The 20,292-nt window shown below is 37.8% G+C and overlaps 1 protein-coding gene across 6 annotated transcripts in view; it reads right to left on the bottom strand.

Moving 5' to 3' along the window:
- Window positions 1-20,292, bottom strand: part of CCDC149 (coiled-coil domain containing 149) — a 51,199-nt gene that overhangs the window by 23,512 nt on the left and 7,395 nt on the right. For all 6 annotated transcript variants that reach the window (XM_064653093.1, XM_064653094.1, XM_064653095.1 and 3 more), the window contains exons 2-6: window positions 20,119-20,280; window positions 19,547-19,585; window positions 8,392-8,499; window positions 2,837-2,953; window positions 1,194-1,366 (exon numbers count right to left, since the gene is read on the bottom strand). In XM_064653093.1, the coding sequence (XP_064509163.1) occupies window positions 1,194-1,366; window positions 2,837-2,953; window positions 8,392-8,499; window positions 19,547-19,585; window positions 20,119-20,280 (599 nt within the window). The remainder of the gene's footprint in view (window positions 1-1,193; window positions 1,367-2,836; window positions 2,954-8,391; window positions 8,500-19,546; window positions 19,586-20,118; window positions 20,281-20,292) is intronic.

Here is a 20,292-nt window from a genome sequence, read left to right as displayed (position 1 = left end):
GGTTTCTGGGGAGGAAAGCTAAAAGAATATATTTACATCTAGAGGAAATAGTCAGGAAGCATTTATGTGTGTCCTCTGTACTTGAAGGCCTGTGAGATGGACACATGAAGATTTGTATATATGTCAACAAAAGACTCAGCTGTGCAGAACTTTTGCATTGCAATATCCATCACTTACTTGGCACTTCTCATTGGCAATCACAAAGTAGAAAATTTAACAATATAGTTGAAAAATGGTGCACAGTTAAATGAAACAGTACAGTTCTTCCTAATACAGTTTATGCACTTGGATTAGACAGTTATTTCCACATAGGAAAATATATTTTTTATGTATAAAGGATTTATAAAATATTCTCTTTCACGTAGTGCAATTGCAGCTATGTTAGGGTTAGTGACAATTTAATTATTTTAGAAAAAAAAAATCATGCCACTTTCAGGGGAGCAGGGGGCTTAAATTCATACAGAATTCCGTAGGCCACACAAAACTGAAAAAACCCCTGAAGCTGCTGGGAAGAAGTAATGCCTTTGGTATTAGACTTTCTTACCTGAAGCATAAGTCTTTGTAAATGAAAAGTGTCTTACAAGTTCTATTTCACTTTAAGGTAATTGTTGACATTAAGGGAGGTACCTGCTATGGCTCTGTCAGTGATTTCTCTCTGTCATTCTTAGTGGAGACCATAAAACATATTCTTTTCCCGAGGAAGTGGTAAGAATACGTGGGTGATTTCACCAGCAAATTCTGTTGGCAAATCATACTGACCACCTCTCCCTGTGGTGAAAATTATGTCTGAAAGTATTAACTCAGAGTACTCAAAGTCCTTGTTTTCAATCCAAGACTAGCCCATTACAGCTCACTAGGAGTTTCTCAAGACACAAATTTTTAATATTCTTTCTTTTGGTGCCATACAGTGACGGGAATAAAAAGGTCTGAACGTCTCTTCCACATTTAGCTCTATTTGGGAACATCACTGACATCTCTGTAGCCAAATACAATATTGGTAACTTTCTGCAGCCTAACTTTCTCAATATTTGCTGCTTAGTTACAGTACAAACAACAACAATTACCAAAATCTCTTAACTTGTATTCTTGGATAAATTTTCTCTGAAGTTTTGTTGTGACTGACTACCTGATGCTCCTATTACAGCAATGCACTGTATTTTCTAGGGAAATGGTAAGGTTTGCAATGCACTCACCTGTTCTCCATACATAAAGCATCTACGTCGATGATACGGTTTTCATGCCCTCCTAAGACATGATTCAGCTCTTGGTTTAGTCTGTCAGACTTATCTTGGTAAAAAGAACGTTCCTCTTTCACATCATGTAACTCATCCAGTGCAGCCTGAAGATCATATCTCAGAGTCTCAATCTGAGAAGAAAGGAGAGCTGCATCACTCTTTTAAAGCTTAAACAAAAGATTACATAGCACCCAGCCTGAAAACAGCAATAAGCACATGTTTGAACAGGATTGATTTTGGACAGTCAGAAGTCTTTTCAAAGCTCATAACCTCAGGTACTTTCACTCTATTTTGGTAATATTTCATTAATTTAAGTTAAGTAACTTTACCAGTTAGATTTGTTTTACAAAATTTCTAGAAAACAATTAAAATGTAACAGCAAAAGAAACATCAATCGCTACTATAATTCTGCTACAAACATATTAAGCTCATCTTAGCATATAATTTCTAGGACTCCAGGAATTAAGTCAACTGAATAAGAATCTGTCAAATTTGGCAAATGAAAAAAAGGTCTGTAAGTGTGAATTTATACTAATATGGGACTTAAGCAATGAAGTTTCACAGAACAGGAAGAAGATCAGAAAAAGTACAAAATAAGTCAGCATGGAGGCAACAGGGTGAGCTCTGCTATCAAGCAGAAGGGTGAAGAAGTCCAGTATGAAAGATACTCAAGGAGAAAGAGCTTCAAACTTCCAAGGAGATGAAACTGTGAGTGTGAGAAAAGTCTGCAACGAATTCAGAAGTCTCCATCCACACCTCAGAAAACACGGATAAGCCAGGAAGGACAACAGACCATCATATGGAAAGAGGCCAGGTGATGAACAGAAAGAGAATGAGCTTGGGAACAGAGTTAGCAGAGAGGATCACCCTGGAAGAAGCCCAACAGCCTTTCTGGTAAGGCAAAATGGTGCTGCAGTTCAGTGAAGACTGAAAAATCAGAAATATGAACCTTTCCTGGATCACAGAATGGCTCATTCAAGGTGGAACTGATAGGTAGGAATGAGTGTGGGAACAACAGAGAATATAACCCTCCCAAACTGCCCAGAAACTTATGTATCCATATTAGGGAAAGAGTCTGATGAATTGGATGCTGCATGGTACATAGTATTAATACAGACTTGAGGCAGGGAAAGGAGGACTGATGTGAGAATTTTTCCAAAGAGGGGAAGAAATAGCTCAGAGGCAGGAAGAAGATGAGACTAACAACAGTTCTACAGAAAATTTGATTCAGAGACTATCTTTAGGAGATATATCAGCCACTGCATAGTGTTTTGAATACTTGTAACAGCTTTCACTAAGGGGTCCCTTTCACTGGCATTAATTGACAATATTCAATTGTCACAAATTGTCGTTGGACATTACTATGAAAAAGGAGAATCAATAATCTAGAGAAGGCATTTCTGAGACTAGGTACTCACTCTAACCATGTATGCATGTTTAAATTAGTGCTCAATAAGGACTATTTAAGTAAAAATCCCAATACCTTCCCCACTATTTGCAATGTTAATCAGCTACCAGCCCTTCAAACACAACAGAAGCCATTTACTTGCTACTGCACTAGCTCTGGAAAACATGACACTATACGCCCATTTAATTATTACCTGTTCTCGAGCCTTCTCCAACTGTTGAACAAGGTCTTCCCGTTCATGTGCTGCGAAGTGACGAGCCCCAACTTCATCATCTCCAAGTCTTTGCTTTGCTATAGTCATTCGAAGGAGCTGCCATGACAAAACCAGGATTTGGTAAGCAAAAGAACACAGGCTGCAGCAGCAGAGTACATCTGTATTAGAAAGAGTAAAGGTGTCCTAGATTTCAGCTCTTCCAGGCCAAAGAGTTGATATTACTTAAACCAGAGGGAATCTTCTGAGCTGAGGGCTCAATCCTGTTCTCAGTGAAAAATTCCAGTTGAATGGTCAAAGCATTGACAGGAATTGAACCAGACCCTGCAACAACAGTCACTAGAGTATACAAATGATAAGAGACCAAGTAAACACAGACACATGGTCAATGTATTTTAGGAGTGACAGGAACTAATTCCAGTCAGACAAAAACTAGAGAATTACCAGAAAGCCCTTTTCATATGTAAATATTAAAACTGTCTGCAACAGAGAATTCTTCCTATTTAATAAAAGAGCATGAAGTGGCTTGCCCAGCTTCATTTTACTTAAAAACCCCTCTATGCTACATTAGTGCAAAATTTGTATTAACAGCTGCTAAGACGTTTGCTTATGCATTAGTTTTTTAATCTACTCACAAAAGTTAATTCATGTCGAAAACAAAAAATGGGACAACAAAAGGACTCAGCCAAAATGCTCAAACAGCTAACGAACTCATGAGCTTTGTGACTGCTGAAAACAGCCTAATTTGAATTACTACACATTTATGTTCATATCCAAAGCAAAAAGCAACGACCTTTCAAAACCCATGAAGTATTAAATACCAATCTATAAGGCATTCAGCATTTACAGTTGTTTATACTGAGCACATCTAGGCAAAAGTGTTGCCTCCCCATGGCCTCATTTGTAGGAGCTCCATAGAGACTAGAGAAACCCACTACAATAACCAGGCTGACTTTCCCTGTATCTTTGACTGCACCAAGGAATTAATGTACATCATTATATTGCAGAAATAGAAAAAAAATCAATCTTCTGAAGTAGAAGATTGTACATTAAAATCTGTCTTTGGTATTTATGGGATGCCAGTCACCATAGCTGCAATGTGCCAATTAAAATCCTGCTGATGCAAGACAGACTACCAAAATCATCCTCCTCACTTATTTCAGCTCCAGTTCAGCACAAGTCACTGAAGCCAGTACAACATGTTCTGATAAGCAGTTCACTTGTTCAGGGGAAGCTATGGCCACAAAAGTAACTTGTTTTGGCAAACTACATTTCCCTATCCCCACAGGGAAAACCACTGCACAGTTAGTAAGGCTGAATGGATCCTAGGAGATATAACTCCTACTAATTTCTTTATCAAATCAAATAAGTCAAAAAGGCAACTAGCAAATCCTGGAATGGCTTCATAGCTACTGGATTGGTTTTTTTAAATGCTAAAAGCCTAATGAACAAAAGGTGTGGTAACATGATCTAATTCAGCTACAATAATTTAATTTCTAGAATCTCTCACAGGGAGAAAGGCCACAAGAAAAAAAAATGTAATAACATTTTGAGGTCTCAATCTTGTCCAGAAAAACTGGAAATAGGAAGGGGAATAACACTTTACTAATGCCTCCAGTGCCTGCAGCAGAACAAAACTTCTGTGTAATACTCGACACCAGGCTGGGAACTGGATCAGAGCTGTCGCTCATGCACTATGACCAACTTTTCTCCAGCCCAGGAGTGGATGAGGCATGAGATGCAATTATAACTGCAAGCAATTATAACTTGCAAGGTCAAACAGTCTGCCAATAAAAGGAGAACTCTTTATTTACTACTAATTTTGAGGGGGGGGAAAAAAGAAAGAAAAAGAACATGAAGTCCTATGAAAAGAACGCTTTCCAAATTCAGCCAGTAAAAGCCGCATTATTAACATACATAAAATAAAGTAAAATACCAATCCATAAAACAACAGAGTGCTTCTTCCAGACAGTTGGCCAATCAGAGAGTTGACAGGGCAGAACAGGCCAAGTCGTTTAATTCTGCATTGCGAATGTCTCATGAGGCAGCACCACCTGCCATAAAATTTTTCCCTGAAAACGCTGTGACCCAAAGAGACACTGTTATGCCAGAGGTTTAAGGGTTTATTTCATATTAGTGCTCTGTTATAAACTTTATACACTTGCCCTCTGGCTGCTGTATTTTTATTTCTGTCATTCAGAAATCACTGAGGAAAGGAACGCTCAACTTCATTTTGCACCTAGAGAATAGGTGAACACTACCTCTCAGGATTCTGTGAACAGCATTTACAGCTGAGTGGATTTAAATTAATGGCACCTTACCAGAGAGAGCTCCTGTTTGTCAAGAACCCATAGATTGTTAATCAAAACAATCCAGTGCTGCAAGCCACTAGTCTTTTTATTTTAATATCACAGCTTTTCTTGATAATTTTCAGCTAAACAAGCTTCACTGGGATAGCTGCTGTGCAGTCCAGGAGTCCACAGACAATGCCTGCACTGAAGTTGGACACTCCTGATTATCAATAAAACATGCAGAAGGAAGAGGGAAACAAGCAAAACCAGTACATTCTTTGTGGAAGGCAGAAACTACCCTGTTTAGCCACAGTCACTGACAGCAATTGTCTTCACCACGTTGACTACAAAATCTTAAAAAGTGGACCAAAACTATGCAAATGTGCTACCTTAAGTCCCAGTTCTGCCAAAACACACATGCCACATTTAACATTTCCCACTGTTGCTGCATGAATGATTGTCTGCCTGGCAATAAGGAACTGGCAGTAACACCGCAGCCATTGTTTCCTGCGCACCTTCCTCTTGCTTAGCGCTGCTCTCAGCAGCTTACAAAAGCCATTCTTTGCGTAGGTGGAAATTCAAGGAAGGCAACTGAGTCATCTAGTCTTGCAGAAGTCTCCACTTTCTCCTGAGCTTTCCATTTTTTCCCTTTCACAAGAGAGAATTAGATTTCCTAACTATCTCCTTCTTACGTTTTAGTAATTGTTTTCAAGCATTGCTGCCAAGACATTAGGAAGGAAAAAGATTTACAAATAACTATCACAAACATAGAAGAGTTTTCATGTGTCACAGCTAGTGAGATTGTGATCAATCATAAAAATAAATAGTCTTAGATATCTGCTGCTGGATTGCTGCAGTCTAACTATTGCTGTATTTTTCAAACTGCAGCAACAAATCCTCCCAGAGGCTGTCTGAAGAAGTTCTATTATTTGTGCCAACAAAATTTTAGTTAAATTAGAGGAAAAAATTAGTCCAGTTAAACCAAATGCAAGCAATTCGTTATTGCCTAACTGATGATGTACTTAACATGATTTCAACAAGTAAAATGTCTCTGGTTTAAGGTCTCCTTCTAATCCAAGTGACTGCACCCTACTTGTAGCAAAAATTAAAGCGGTGAAAAACAAGTCAAGCCATGAAAACATTTCCTTATCAATAGAGCTGATGTGTGATATTTAAAGAGGTTTTTTTTCTTTTTTAGTCCTGCAAAGCTCTTGCCACTCAGTGACAAAGCCTGCATGAGTCACCTCTGCTCAGACACAGGCAGAATTGTTCATCCATAAGCAGCTTCACTTGCTGCAAAAGCAGCTGTTTGTTCATCTCTTGCCAGAAGTAAGGCTGACGTAGACCAGCTGGGCAGGATGCCCTCCCTCACTTTGGAAAAAGCAGTGAGAAGGATGCAGGGGAAAAATGTAAGAACAAACAAATTATTATAGTTCTTTGTTTTTGTATATACCATACATTATCTGGACTCCAGTGCCTGAAGTAGCCCAGCTGCCAGTACAGGAGAACTGATGAGCAGAACAGAATGGCTTCGGGAACAAGACTAGAATTTTATCACTGAAGCTTGTAGAGAGAGAAATCTGACACAGGAGGAGAGTGTTAAATCCCTCAGAGAGATGGCAATGCTTTTTTAGGCATTTTGAAAAACAGCAACCTGACTCTAAAATAAGCTCTATTTCTCATTTACTAGGAAAGTGAATAATGTGTTCCAAAAATGAAAATCCTAGTCTAAATTAATCCGTGTCTGATGCAGCTCTTTCCTCTGACACTTTATTTAGCGATGCACTGTTTTGCACCTTTCGGAGAGGGGCACACTGGGCAGAATAAGTCTTTTTGTACTTTTCCATTTGTTTTGAGGATTATGAATTTAAATTCATGCTGAGAATACCAGCATGATCAGCTAATACCAAGTTAACCCACAAAGGTGAACATAAACAGCACCAGTTCAAGTACAAAGAAGTAGGCTCTATGTTACCAAGATCATATTGTCTCATAATGAATTAGAATTGGTACATAACCTTGATATTTAAATATATTGTAGTTTTACTACCTTTGTGTTCTGTTTTCACCTACAAACCCTTGTTTCTATTCAGGACTGGCTTAGGAAAGGCTATATGGCATACCTTTGGTACTGTGGAATTGCACGGCACTGACTTCTACACCATAATACAGTTCAAACAGTAAAATGCAAATGAAAATAAAACACTGGGAAATCTGGTCTTTGACGACTTGAGCAAGTTACACTGAATGCTATGCACACTCCAAATTCAGGTCTTGCTTGACCCTTTCCCAGCTCCCTGAACACATTCAGGGGAGTTCTTTGTGAAAAACAATGAATAAAACTGCATAATCACAATATACTTATGTATAAAGGAAAATAACTAAACTTAAATGGAAAGAACCCCCTCCATCTGACTAATCAAAAGTCACACCATTTTTATTCGCATTTTAAAATCCTATGATTTTAAAACTGTAGTTGAGGGAGAGAAGTTATAACTAATTATTTGTTTCAATTTTTTACTTTGTTAAACACCTCGACTCTCCAATTCAACCTCTCACTAGTTTGATCTCTGAATGTACTTTTGCATTAAGCTCCAGCTGTGAATGTTACACACATTTGGCTTGAGTTTAAATATTTCAATTAATGGAGACAACAGGAGCTTGATTAATACCAAATGGCAGATTTTGAGCAATGTTCCATATAACTTGCTAAATATAGCAATGAAATAAATTGGTTATGTAAGGGTAATGGGATGAGGGCTTAATACAAAGCTCAGTATATATGTTTGTGATCAACTCCTCCATATTTTTTAAGGGAAAAATTATGGCTGCTCTGGTTTTATCATCTACTAAAATTTTGCATTTACAGTGCAAAAAATTAAAAATTATCTCATGATGAAGAAGACATGCTTATCTGTACTTATCTGTAAGAGGAAATATCACTAATAAAATATATTTTAAAAAATAGAAAGGGAAAAAGAAAGTCTGAGAGCATTAAAGCAAGGCTAGGTACAAAATACATAGCTAAGGACAACTGAGCAAAAGTAGCATAAAAAACCATATAATAAGCTGCACTTACTGGTATCCCATACAAGCTTCTTTTGTTCTACTGTTCTAAGCATTTATTGTAATTAAAGTAGAAATTCTGTAGTCCATTGTTTTATTTGTTTTCCTAAGAAGTAAATGAAAATTCCAGCCCAGTTTACACATTCCATGCCATTTACTAGTAAAAAAAGTTTGTAATACCTTATTGTCCCCTTGTACTTCTCCCAGTCTCTGCTGAAGCTCTCTAATCTCTTCTCCAAGGTGTTTATTTCTATCTTGAGCCTCACTCAGTAGTTGAGCAAGATTTGCCTAGAAAAGGAGTAAATATCAATCATAAGTCAGAAGTGTAAGTGGTGATTGGAAAGAAACCCTAGAATTACTTCTTAACTGCCAACAATCTTTATTGTTGTTGGTACCCAGACTTCATGCTTCATTAGAGAGAAAACAAAAGTCACCTGGGTTCCTTTATCCTTAATAGAAAATACAAACAGTATGTGGAGATACAGACTCCCAGCACAGCACACAAACCCCAAACAAGACAGAGCAAAAACATCTATGCTAGTTCCAGTATCTTGGCTGGTGGGAAGAACAGAATGCAGAGTTACTTAGACAATATTTATACAAAGCTGCCAAAATAATAGTTTTAACTTGCATATAATTAGACAAAAGGCACAGCTGAGAAATAACTATGATACAATTAAATTCCTTATGTGTTTAGAGCAGATTCCTAGCCAGTTAAGAGGATGTCAGCCGAAGTCCCTGCCCCTGTACCATCGATATCTAGTAGTACAAAACTTCAAATGTGACCTGATTTGTGTTGTTAGCTAGCACAGATTCTTGAAAAATAGAAGTGAAAGCTAGAACTTAAAAACAAACACCACCACCATCATCCTCCAAATAATCAGGTCAAAAGTTATCATTCGCATTAACCTACTAAGTTAGCAGGGCAAGCAGTCTGATCTATAATTTAACAATTAAATTCCATCAGCTTGATCTCTACCAAAAAATAAATGCAATCTCTTCCTTTCCTATTTATGATATCTGAAAATAAGCAAATACTACAGATAAATTTATTGTATTTTATCCTAACAATGTCTCACAAATACACAAGCATTGACTCAAGACAGGAAAAACCTGCTGACAACATGTCATCATCAGAGAGTTCTAATCAGAGTGGCTAAGGTGCAGCCTTTCAAGACATTGCCTGTGGACAGCTCTGTGTGTCATCCATTGCCATAAATCTCAAAAGTATAAAAAGAAATTAAAAAAGAATTTCTAGATCTTCTAAGCATGACTTGGTAAAGTCTCATGAGTCAGGATCTCTGAGCTACCCTTCCATGTACTCCCTGGATTTGAGGCCAGTGCATCAACTGGCTGTTCCTAGCTCTTTCATGGTATTTTAGATTCAGTTTTAGATTCCCTACTTCCCACTTGCTGTGCTTCCCTTCCAACTCCCCCATTTCTCTGTTCTGATAACTCTCTTTTTCAGTCTTGCTCTTTTACCCAGTCATTCTCACTACCGCTTGACAGTCTCCTGGGATGTTTTTGTGAGCTTTATCTTTACAACTCATACACTATCAAACCAACAAGGTATCTAATAGCCATTACTGCATTCTGCCCCCTTGTCTACTAACAACTGTTATTTCCACGTCTTGCTTTATATTTAAGAGAAATATTAGGATGAATCTATTAAGATGGATATTGACATGAACATAGCCATGCATGCATCTGACCATTTGCAGGATTAGACTATTAAACTATAATCAACTGCAATTTTTGTACACTACTATATGAAGAAGCCAACTCCACATTCCAGTTGGTCTAAATTAGCAATAACTTCAAACTTTTAAATAGGAAAAATAACTTGAGAAACTGACACATCCTATTTGATGAACAACAAGCCTGTACTTCCAATTCTGTACTTCCAATACTTTGAGACCAAAAGTTCAGAAGAAAGCAAGGTAAATCTCCCACAGTTTAAAGCATTTTTAAAACTACTGACAAATGTGAAGACTGCAAATAAATAATTTGGAAAAAGAGTGTAATGGCAATGCCCCTCCCCCATAAATAGTCAACTACAGGACCAAAACTAAGCTGCCTCTAATTTTATTTTCAAGACAACAACCATTCAAGCAATGCAAAAGGTTTCTCAAGTATGCTTTAGTGGAATGATTTTTTTCTGTACATGATAAACAAATGTGTAATAGCCATTTACACAACGAATGAATAAAGGATCTTCAGAATACATTCAATCAATGGTTTTAGAAGTACTTCTTAAAGGCTCTCTAAAAGAAAGAAGACAAAGAACCCATGTTTGCACAAAATTGTATTTAAACTGAAGTATCTGTGGCTACTGCTTAGATGCAATTTTTTAGGTTTTTTTTAAGGAAGCTGACTTTCAATAAAACCTGAGTTAGTTAAAAGGAACATGATTTGCACAAACTTCTCTGAAACACTTCTATTTATAAAGTCCCTTTTTATGATGAATTGGAACAACTCCTAACACTGCAATAGCACATGTAATTTCAACACCTGGAAAGACCTCAATCTCACTAATCAGTGTTTACAACCACAACACCAGGATTTTAGCATCTGTAGTCAAAACCTGGCTCCCAGTAACTGCAGGAAAGGCATTACCATGCCTATACTAAATCTTCCTGCTCTGATTTATTTCCTTTAAAATCATTTCTCTGGGATTGCAATTCTGTGCTGAATTTTATTTGTCAGTCATATAAATGACTTAACATGACAAAAACCTTTATACTTGAGACAGATTTTGGAAGAAACTTTAAATGAAGAATTTTAGACACCAAAATAAACCAGCCTTGTTTAAGCATGCCAAGAGCATTACAATGAGCTAAGTATAGACTGGCTCCTTACTGCAAGGCTTGTATTATACTTCTGTTGAACTAAAACAACCAAGCTATGTCACAGAAGTAGTCTCCAGCAATTACTCATTTCTCTGGCTTAGAGGTTCCATACAATGTATAATTTAGACTGTTTCGAGTTTTAAAGGTTTTGGCAAGACCTCATTAAAGCTCTCGGTGAGATGTGGATAGAAGGAGAAATATTTGATTTTTCAAAAGTGCTCTACTGGGCTTAAAGAGAGCCAGCCAAGAGGATATGTTCAACAACACCTGGACTTGGTACCATTTCTTTGGCATATATAAGAAAACATACCATATGGTTGAAAGATGATAAAACTAACAATGGAGGACTGGCTTCACGAACCTGCAACTTTTTAGTTTTTGAGGAAAGGGGAGAAATCTATGCAAGGACAAAGGCAATTCATTTTTCCACTTGGCAACTTCTTTTCAATATTCATAGAACAAACACGGAATTCACTTAGAAATTCAAGACAAGTTACTTCAGCAGACAATAAAGCTCATATCATTTACCTGTGCAACAGACAACAACTCCCTGAAAATTAGCCAAATTCAGCTTCTCTAGACTCAATTTCTTCAACAGTTTATTTTGATTTAAGGTGAAGCCTTAAAAAAACCTCCTGAAACTGTCAAAGACTTTACTTCTTTCACTCACACTATGTAAAACTAACTCTAAAGTAGTGACGAAGAGAGGTTTCTGAGCCCTGGGTAAAAACAGGGAAAAACCCAGACATGAACACCTTTCTGCTAGCTCATCTTGTCTTCCCTCTGCAACAATCTGCAGCAGTGGTAACTGCTTCTCCTACCCTCTATCAATGCAACTGTTTCAAACACTACACATTGCTTCATTCCTGTCTCTGATTAACTATCCTGTACCAGACAATCTTCCAGAGCTCTATCCACATTCAATTTCTGGTGGGTACTCTGGAGCCTCTGCAGTATGACAAGATTTTGTTTTACATCCACCCATCATGAGAAGGTCGTATGTATCATAGGCTCATAGAACAGTTGGAAGGGACCCCTAATGATCATCAAGTCCAACTTCCTCCACCTCACAGGACTACCTAAAACTAAGCTATATGACTAAGAGTGTTGTCCAGATGCCCCCTGAACTCCTCCCAGCTGGGTGCCATGGTCACTCCTCTGGGGAGCCTCTTCAAGTGCATGACCACCCTCCCAGTGAACCACGATTTGAGCACAGTCCAAACCTCCACTGCACTGCTAGACATAGGAAACTGTTCCCATACTCCTTTTTCTTCTGACCAAAAGCAAGTGCAACCATAGCCAACAATCCCACCAGAACTTAGGAAGAAAGGAGAAAAAGATTGATGTGAGAATGCTGAGTGGGAAGTGCCTACCTTTATTACATAGGGGAAAAAGCACCACAGATGAGAACAGACCACAGAGGGAAAGATTCAGTGGGATGGGATCTAGACCTCATCCTTTTCCACTCAGACTTTATTAAAATTTCCAAGAACATTTTTTGGCATAGAAGGTGAAAGAGGACCTTACATTTCGCTACAGATGAGCATCCAAAACTACTGACAAAAAAAATATATAAATATTTATTACCATAAGCCAGTGAACACCTGTCAGGCAACAACAGATCTTTGCTCACTACTGACCAATGATTCAAGAAGAAGGAGAAAAAAAAAGTAACTCCAAATAGTCATTGCTGGCACTATGCACTACACTTGAATTTGGCTCCTTTAACAATTTTGCAAATATAGCTATACATACACACTGTTATTTTTCTTCACACCACTTTAAGAATGATGGATAGTAACAGTCTTTAATATAGCTCTCAATTCTCTTGCACATAAATCTTATCCGACATTTAAAAAAAAAAAAAAAAAGACTTTTTGCCTTTAGGGTACTGCCTGAAAAAGCAATTTGGCAAGGGGGAAGGAAGAGGGGGAATCTTCCAACCTTTACAGTTTAAAAGTATTTTTAAATATAAACAAGCATTCCTATACTGCAGTTTACAGTCTTCTCTGTTTGTTTCAGCCACACCTCCAAACAAAGAAGAACACTGAATTACAGGGTTGACAGAAAAAAAAGTTTGATGAAACATTAAGCATACCTGATGGGTGTTGCTTATTGCAAATTTAAGTGCAACTTCTCCTCCAATGCATTCATATGATTGCAATGGCTGAATTAACACGGAAAAGCTTGCTTTGCTTACCAACTACAACTGACTACAACTGTTCAAGACAGAGGAACTGATGACACGCCCTAGCACTAGCTTCCTTGCAATAAAATCCCAAAATTGTTGTATTTTTCTCTTTAAGTTGAAAAACCACATAAAGAAGACTTTTGAAATTACAGGTCCTGGGCATACAAAACAAAACACACTTGACATGGCTCATATTTTCCCACCAAAAAACAACAGCAAAAAAATCAAAGCCTTGCCAAGCAGTCACTCTTCTGAGTATCTGCTGCTCTGGGAACCAGGCAGAAATCCTACCATAGAAATACACCAGTCAAAACTTGATAAGGCTCTGCAAAACAAGAAGGACTTCCTCACACTCACATACATTTGAGAAACTCAGCAACTGGAATTTTTGTAGAGCCAATTAATAGAACCAAAAAACCATTTTAGGAGTACACATAAAATAAATACTTTTCCCCTCCTTTTCAACCAGTCTTCACTGTGTTAGATTAGGATAGTGCTGTATAAGGCCAAACACTGCCTATACAGACCTATTTGCTGGAGCCTGACAAACCTAATAAAGATAACATCAACTACACACTCCTTTACGAGGCCAGTTTTTGCAAAACAACTTGTTAATACACATAAGTGGCAACCCAGGCTGTCAGTATGAATCACCAGTGTCATGAGAAACTGGCAGAAGCTCCTTCACTGGGAATGTTCAAAAACATACTTCTGTCCCCTCATACTCCATATAGTCATCAAGTTTTTGTTGATGGCAGACAAACACGATCAAAGAGAAATTATTAATTTGTGCTTACAAAAAGACTGCAGTAGGATAGAAGAAAAGATTGCATCATTGGCTTGTTTTATCAGAGATATTTTAGCTGCTTTGAGATCCTCAGGGCATCTTAAACTTTGAGATAATGCACAAAAAGAATCAAAATTCCTTAAACATTCTGAATGATTAAATAACAGGATATTTGTTGAGAGTACTCAGGTGTAGGGGTGTGAAAAAGTGCCTCTCTAGTCCATTAAGATAAGACCCAGCAACCAGAGGAGAGGTTGTTGTACACATCAGGTCTGAACAGCACCCCAAATTTTGACGAGGAACTATCACATCTATGAGAATAAGCACTTCTTCTCTCTAACTTTCTCTCCTGGACTTTAGTGATGGACTTGGCAGTGTTAGGTTAATGGTTGGACTCAATGGTCTTAAGAGATCTTTTGCAATCTAAATGATTCTATGATTCTCTGTTTACTGTAAAACCTATCTGTTGAAGAAACAACAGTGTCACTTCACAAAGCCTGACTGCTAGCGTAGCTAACAAGTTCTAGGTTTTGTGTACTGCCACCTGCTCTGATCAATGGAACAGCAAATTTCAGTGTTCAGAAAACAAACTCTCTCTACTGGCTATGCTTTTGGAGCAGGCACATTTTGAAATCCATGAGAATATTGCTCTATGTGTTGCAAGGGCAAACAATATGTCTGTTTTCCAGCTGCTCACTATGGGAGTCAAACACACGCACCTATAAACCAGAGTAAAGCTCACAGGCCTAAGCTGGGCACATGCATAACGTTTTTCATCTTCAATCTCTCTGAAGAGAGGAGGAAATCACATTAATCATCACAGCACAACTGTGAGATAAATACAAAATGATTGCTTACCCTGTAGTGTATTTTATCTGAAAATTTTATCTCATACAACTCTGAATGCAGCTTTTGCACCTTAGCACAAGGCTAGCAAAACTTCCTGAATTCATTAATTAACAAGAAATGGTCACACTAGTAATTTTTTATGATGATGTGATAGAAACAAAAAGAAAAGGAAGAAAGAAAAGTGATAAATTAACCCCTGAAGTTTGTTTTAGAAGTGAATTGTGACAGCTGAGTACAGTGATTTAGAATCTGGAAGTGAAAAGGATCAAAATGGGTCAGTTTATGGTATGTCACAACATACCATAAACTGACCCGAAAAAGCCACGCTCGTGGACTTACTCATTAGCAATATACAAACTGTCTGACCAACATCTCAGCGAGTGGGTACCATGCTGCTGTGATATCAATGCCCCTCGAAGCAGTCAGAGTCTTGGTTTTGAATGAATCCCCTTGGGACACCCATGGATAACTATAGCATTAAGGATCATGACCTTCAGGAACGATGCATGTAGGTTCTCCGGTGAGACTTTTTGCCTCACCAGAGATTAGTTATCAAGCTGTGCTCTGTACTAGGACTATGTCATCATTATGTTATGAGACTCAGTACTAGAAGCCTCAAAGATGGTTCTACGACCATGGGACCCCTCTAAGGCTCAACAGCTGCTTGGGAGACACAGGATCCACTTCACTACATGAGGCAAAAGGATCTTTGCCAATAGGCCAACCAACTTCATATGGAGAGCTTTACTCTAGAAATTATGTGGGAGGGAATAAGGAAACTTGGGAAAGGGTAGACAAATCAAGAGGCTGGGATGATGGGAAGAGAAGGGACATAGCAATTCACAAAGAAACTGAGCTGAAGTGTAATTCCTTTGACCATAGGCATGTAGAGAAGGAAGTTCCCATAGAACAGCCTTATGGGAAAGCTCTCAAGCAGCACAGAACCAGCACACTTGGATGCCCCTCAGAGGTCTCTAATGCATGCAGCATGGGGAAGACTGTGTGCAGTTACAGAGTTACAATCTCATTGGGATCATGCAGTAATGGTGCAACAGCTCACAAAACCGGAGTGCTGTGACGGAGGGATACAGACTCTTTAGCACAAAGGTGAGAAAGGGTGTTGCCCTTTATTGAGAGAGTAGCTGGAATGCATGAAGCCCTGCCTTTGGACAAGTCAGAAGTCAGCTTTGAGCTTTTGGGTCAAGATTTGTGGGCAGATCAATATGCTGTTGTACGGGGTATCTGCTCTAGATCAGGAAGCAGTAGATAAGGCCTTCTTTACACAACTGGAAGAAGCTTCACATTCACAGGCCCTGGTCCTCAAGAGCGATTTTAGCTACTTCAATACCTGCAGGTATCTGAACACCGTCCCCTCCCTCTTTTTTCTGTGAGAGTGCTCAAATGCTGGAACAGGTTGCTCAGTGAGGCTGTAGAGTCTCCATCCTTGCAGATAATCAAAACCAGACTGAAAATGGTCCAGGGCAACCTGCTCTAGGTGGCACTGTTTGAGCAAGAGGATTGGACTAGTTAATCTCAAGAGCTGCTTTCCCACCTCAACCACTCTGTGGTCTTAAAATGTTTAGTTCTATTTAGTTTGATTCCTTATACATTTAAAATACAAATATAAGGCCTCACCAGTGAACATATGCATTGCAGCTTTATTCTTGACACACAGGCCCAGTGCAAACCCATTTTCTCCAACTGAGTGGTCTCACTGAGATCAAATTAAGCAAAGCATATTTAGGACTGTGGCCCAGCACAGTCATTTTCCTAAACATGCATTTTATTTCACCTTTGTTTATCCAGAAGATCTCATTTGTATTAAAAGAACTTCCATTTCATATAGAAGGTCAAAGGTTCACTGATCTGTTATTCCAAGGGCAAAGCTTCTCCCAGATTGAAGGTATATTGAAAATTTAAGCAATGTAGATGAAAATAATAGGCAGTATATATCAAGTTAGAAATCTTAACTATGTTTTTTTTTCTTTAAGTTTCCCAGTGTGGCAACACTGGCCAACAGACATCTAGTAAATTGCCAATAAAATGTCCTGTATCACAGCTAATGCATATAAATATATATCACTGCAGAATGGTAAAATGGTAGAATTTCTATTTATATAGGATGCTCAACAGAGGCTATGCAGACAGAACAATATTTTAACATGTCTTTCAAAATGGGGAGTGTCTGTTGTTTACCATCTCTGGTGAATTTTAACATAAAAACACTCTTCTTTATTCCTATCTTTCTGAAACATTTCACCTCTCCACTACTTATCAAAAAATTCCCCTACACCTGACACCACAAGACATAAAAAACTACCTTCAACCACAGCATTTAACTGAGAGTGTTTGGCACAAGGGGCTAGGAAAGCACTGACAGTTCACAAGCTGTGGTAAAAACAGTAATGGTTAAACACCTACTGTAGGAAAAGAGATTTCAGTAGCACAGTTTCTCATTTTCTTTGCAGGTTGGCAGAAGGTAATACACACAGAGCAGTCTTTGGATAGAATCACCACAGAATCATAGAGTTGATGCAAATACAACTTTGAGAGGGAAAACACTGCAGAGCACTGCATATTAAGATACCTTTAAGTAACACTTAATTTTGAGTTTGGTGCTTGCCAACAGAAAATGCCTGGTTACATGATATTTTCACAAAAAAGATGAAGATTCTGTGTTGCAAAACAGGATGAGAAGGCACAGTGTGGAAAACAAGACACTTTAAGCAGTCACAAAGCATAATTGACAATAAAGGTGAAATATAAAAACAAGAAGGAGAAGGCAGTAGCAATTCCAACCCACCTATTACATTTAAGTTCTAGATTGAAATTTCAGCAATAATTTCTCAGCTGTGGCAAACAAACACAACACATAGCAAATTGGTCAGCATATTATGTTTTCATCTCATTCCTGACCATGAAAACATGCACTTTTGTGTCACACAAAATTTATTGGAGGATCAAGATCTCTTGTCATAAACTGACTGAGATGACAAACTTCTCCCAGCAGGAAGCTAGGGTTCTGGGCAAGAAGGGGATGAAAGAAGCACAAAAGGGCAAAGAGGACTTCACTCTTTCTTAGGTGAGAAAATGCAAAAAAATGTATGTACGGTAATAATGGAAAAATATTCATAACTTTCTTTTATTATTCTCTGATGCATTTCTCAAAGCAAAACTATACTCTTCTTCAAAAGAGTTGCCCTAACTACTCTAGGTTACCCACCTTGTATGCTACAGACACACTTCTCAGGAAAATGAAAACTCAGGAAGTGCACTAACAGTCTATTACTGTACAACCTAAAGCATATATTGTTCCTGGGGGAAACCTATCAATGACCCCATTTGAAGACAAGATTTTCTTCCTTTCACTGCTATCTAGCATGAATACATAACTTCCTCAGAAAAAAACCCACCAAAACTCCTAGGCAGATTATTAAATTGCTTTCCAGGCACTCGCCAGGGTAAAACAAATTTCCAACACTTAATATAATTGCAGCTTCTGAACTTAGACCGAATCTGGCCAGTATTTTAGAAACAAGGGTCAGTTTTATTTGTTTTGGAAGATGAAAGATTAATTAGAACAGCATGTATGGAATGGCAAATCTCCCTTCCTACTTATCTCTGTAATGATCCATATAGTGCCTTGGTTTTCTTCCTTTCAGTTGTACATTCCTCAGCAACACTTAGAATGCACAAACATATCTAGTCATAAACTTTTATTAGAATTCTGTTGAAATACCAGAATTGCAAATAAATTATGCTAAATAATGAGGAAGTTAAATGATTCTACACTGAGCCACTGACTTCTTGGCAGCTATTTGTTTAAGTGCCTGAAGGAGTAATTATATTGCCTCTGGAAGTTTAGTTTAAACCAACCAAAACCCTAAGCCCTAAATTTGAAGAAAATAGCAAGAACTATATGCAAACTCCCAGGAAAAGGATGATAAGTAAAGCTACTGATCCATTAAGAGAATGTAATAACCATGTTTTAAACATAGTTAGAAGACTTTCAGGGCTAGCAATTACAGCAACAACTTTTGTTCTTTTAGATTGTCCTCATCTCTCTGCTCCACACATTGTGTTTTTCTCTAAAAATTAAGACAATTTTAAGAGTGTGACAACCAACATTCCACAACAGGGACACACTACGTGAATATCAAGGAACAAAAATGCATGTGAGCAGGCAAAAAGTTTTTCAGGGGAACCATAAAATGCAATTATCATTGTTTTAGCATTTATAACTCATAGAGTCCAAGTGGCCTGGGAGAATACTTAATGGAAAACAGCACTCACAACAATAAATTAACAATTATGGAATGCAGGCAATGCATTCCCAGATTACTTTTCAGTATGAAAAGTCCTGTCACAAATCCATTTTAGGACTCAATACAGAAGGATAAAAAACAAGGAGAGCAATCTCTGTACACTGACCAATTTCAGTCTCAGGTGAACATGAAAGCAATAGACATATATTCTAATTAATGATAGTTCAGGTATTTCAGAGTGAAACGTGAAGAGAAAATAGAAGTCACAGCTTAAAGACTAAGCTTTTCAGTAGACAGATTACCAGATTTACCAGATTTCTTAGTTAATATTTTTACTCTTTTGCGAAGTACTTTTGTAGCAGATAAATAACATCAACTGAAAAATAAATCTTACCTGTTTCCTCTTTTCAGGTGGAAGCGATGGATCCCCATCCTACAAATAAATGGACATATTCTATTGGCAACTTATTTCTCAAACCAGCAACTATATTAACTCTGTGGATCAAATTTTAAAACATGTATTTTAACTAAAATGCTATCAAAATTGTTTCTAAAATACTACTGATGAATACCAGTAATACTAACTTCAACTCCAAAAGATTTCTAAGGTTGAGGATTCGTTTACATTTCTAGAACAGCAGGTCATTACCAACTGATGTTGAACTATTTTTCATAACAGTACATTAAGTTGCTGTGGAATAATAATACTGCAGTCAGTTTGTAAATAGAATTATGACTGAAAGTAATTTCTTCAGAGCATGCACTGTCTTTTTGTGTCTTATATAATAAGCACTACCTCATCAATGCAGAACAAATGAGTAATAATATGATCAGGGCTGTACAGCTGCAGGACTACTGTAAACAAGTACCTAAACAGTTTTTCAGCAGTTATTATGGACTTCTTTCCATTTTTTTGAGGTTCAACTTTGTCCCCCAATTATACAGTGTTCATAGAGAACAACCTACAATCAGCTCCCGATACTTCTTTTTCAGAGACTGGTGTCGTTCCCGCAACTGGTTGGCCATAAGCTTGTACTGGTCTCTTTCCTGTTGACAGGTGTCTAGCTCTTTGGAAAGGATTAGCAATGCCTCCTTTTTACTTTCGAGCTTCCTTTTGCACACCAGATACTGCAAAAGAGA

This window comes from Pseudopipra pipra, chromosome 4 (genome assembly GCF_036250125.1).
Source record: "Pseudopipra pipra isolate bDixPip1 chromosome 4, bDixPip1.hap1, whole genome shotgun sequence".
NCBI lineage: Eukaryota > Metazoa > Chordata > Aves > Passeriformes > Pipridae > Pseudopipra > Pseudopipra pipra.
The sequence above is the reverse complement of the archived record's forward strand: the minus strand, read 5'-3'. Positions and strand labels throughout refer to the sequence as shown.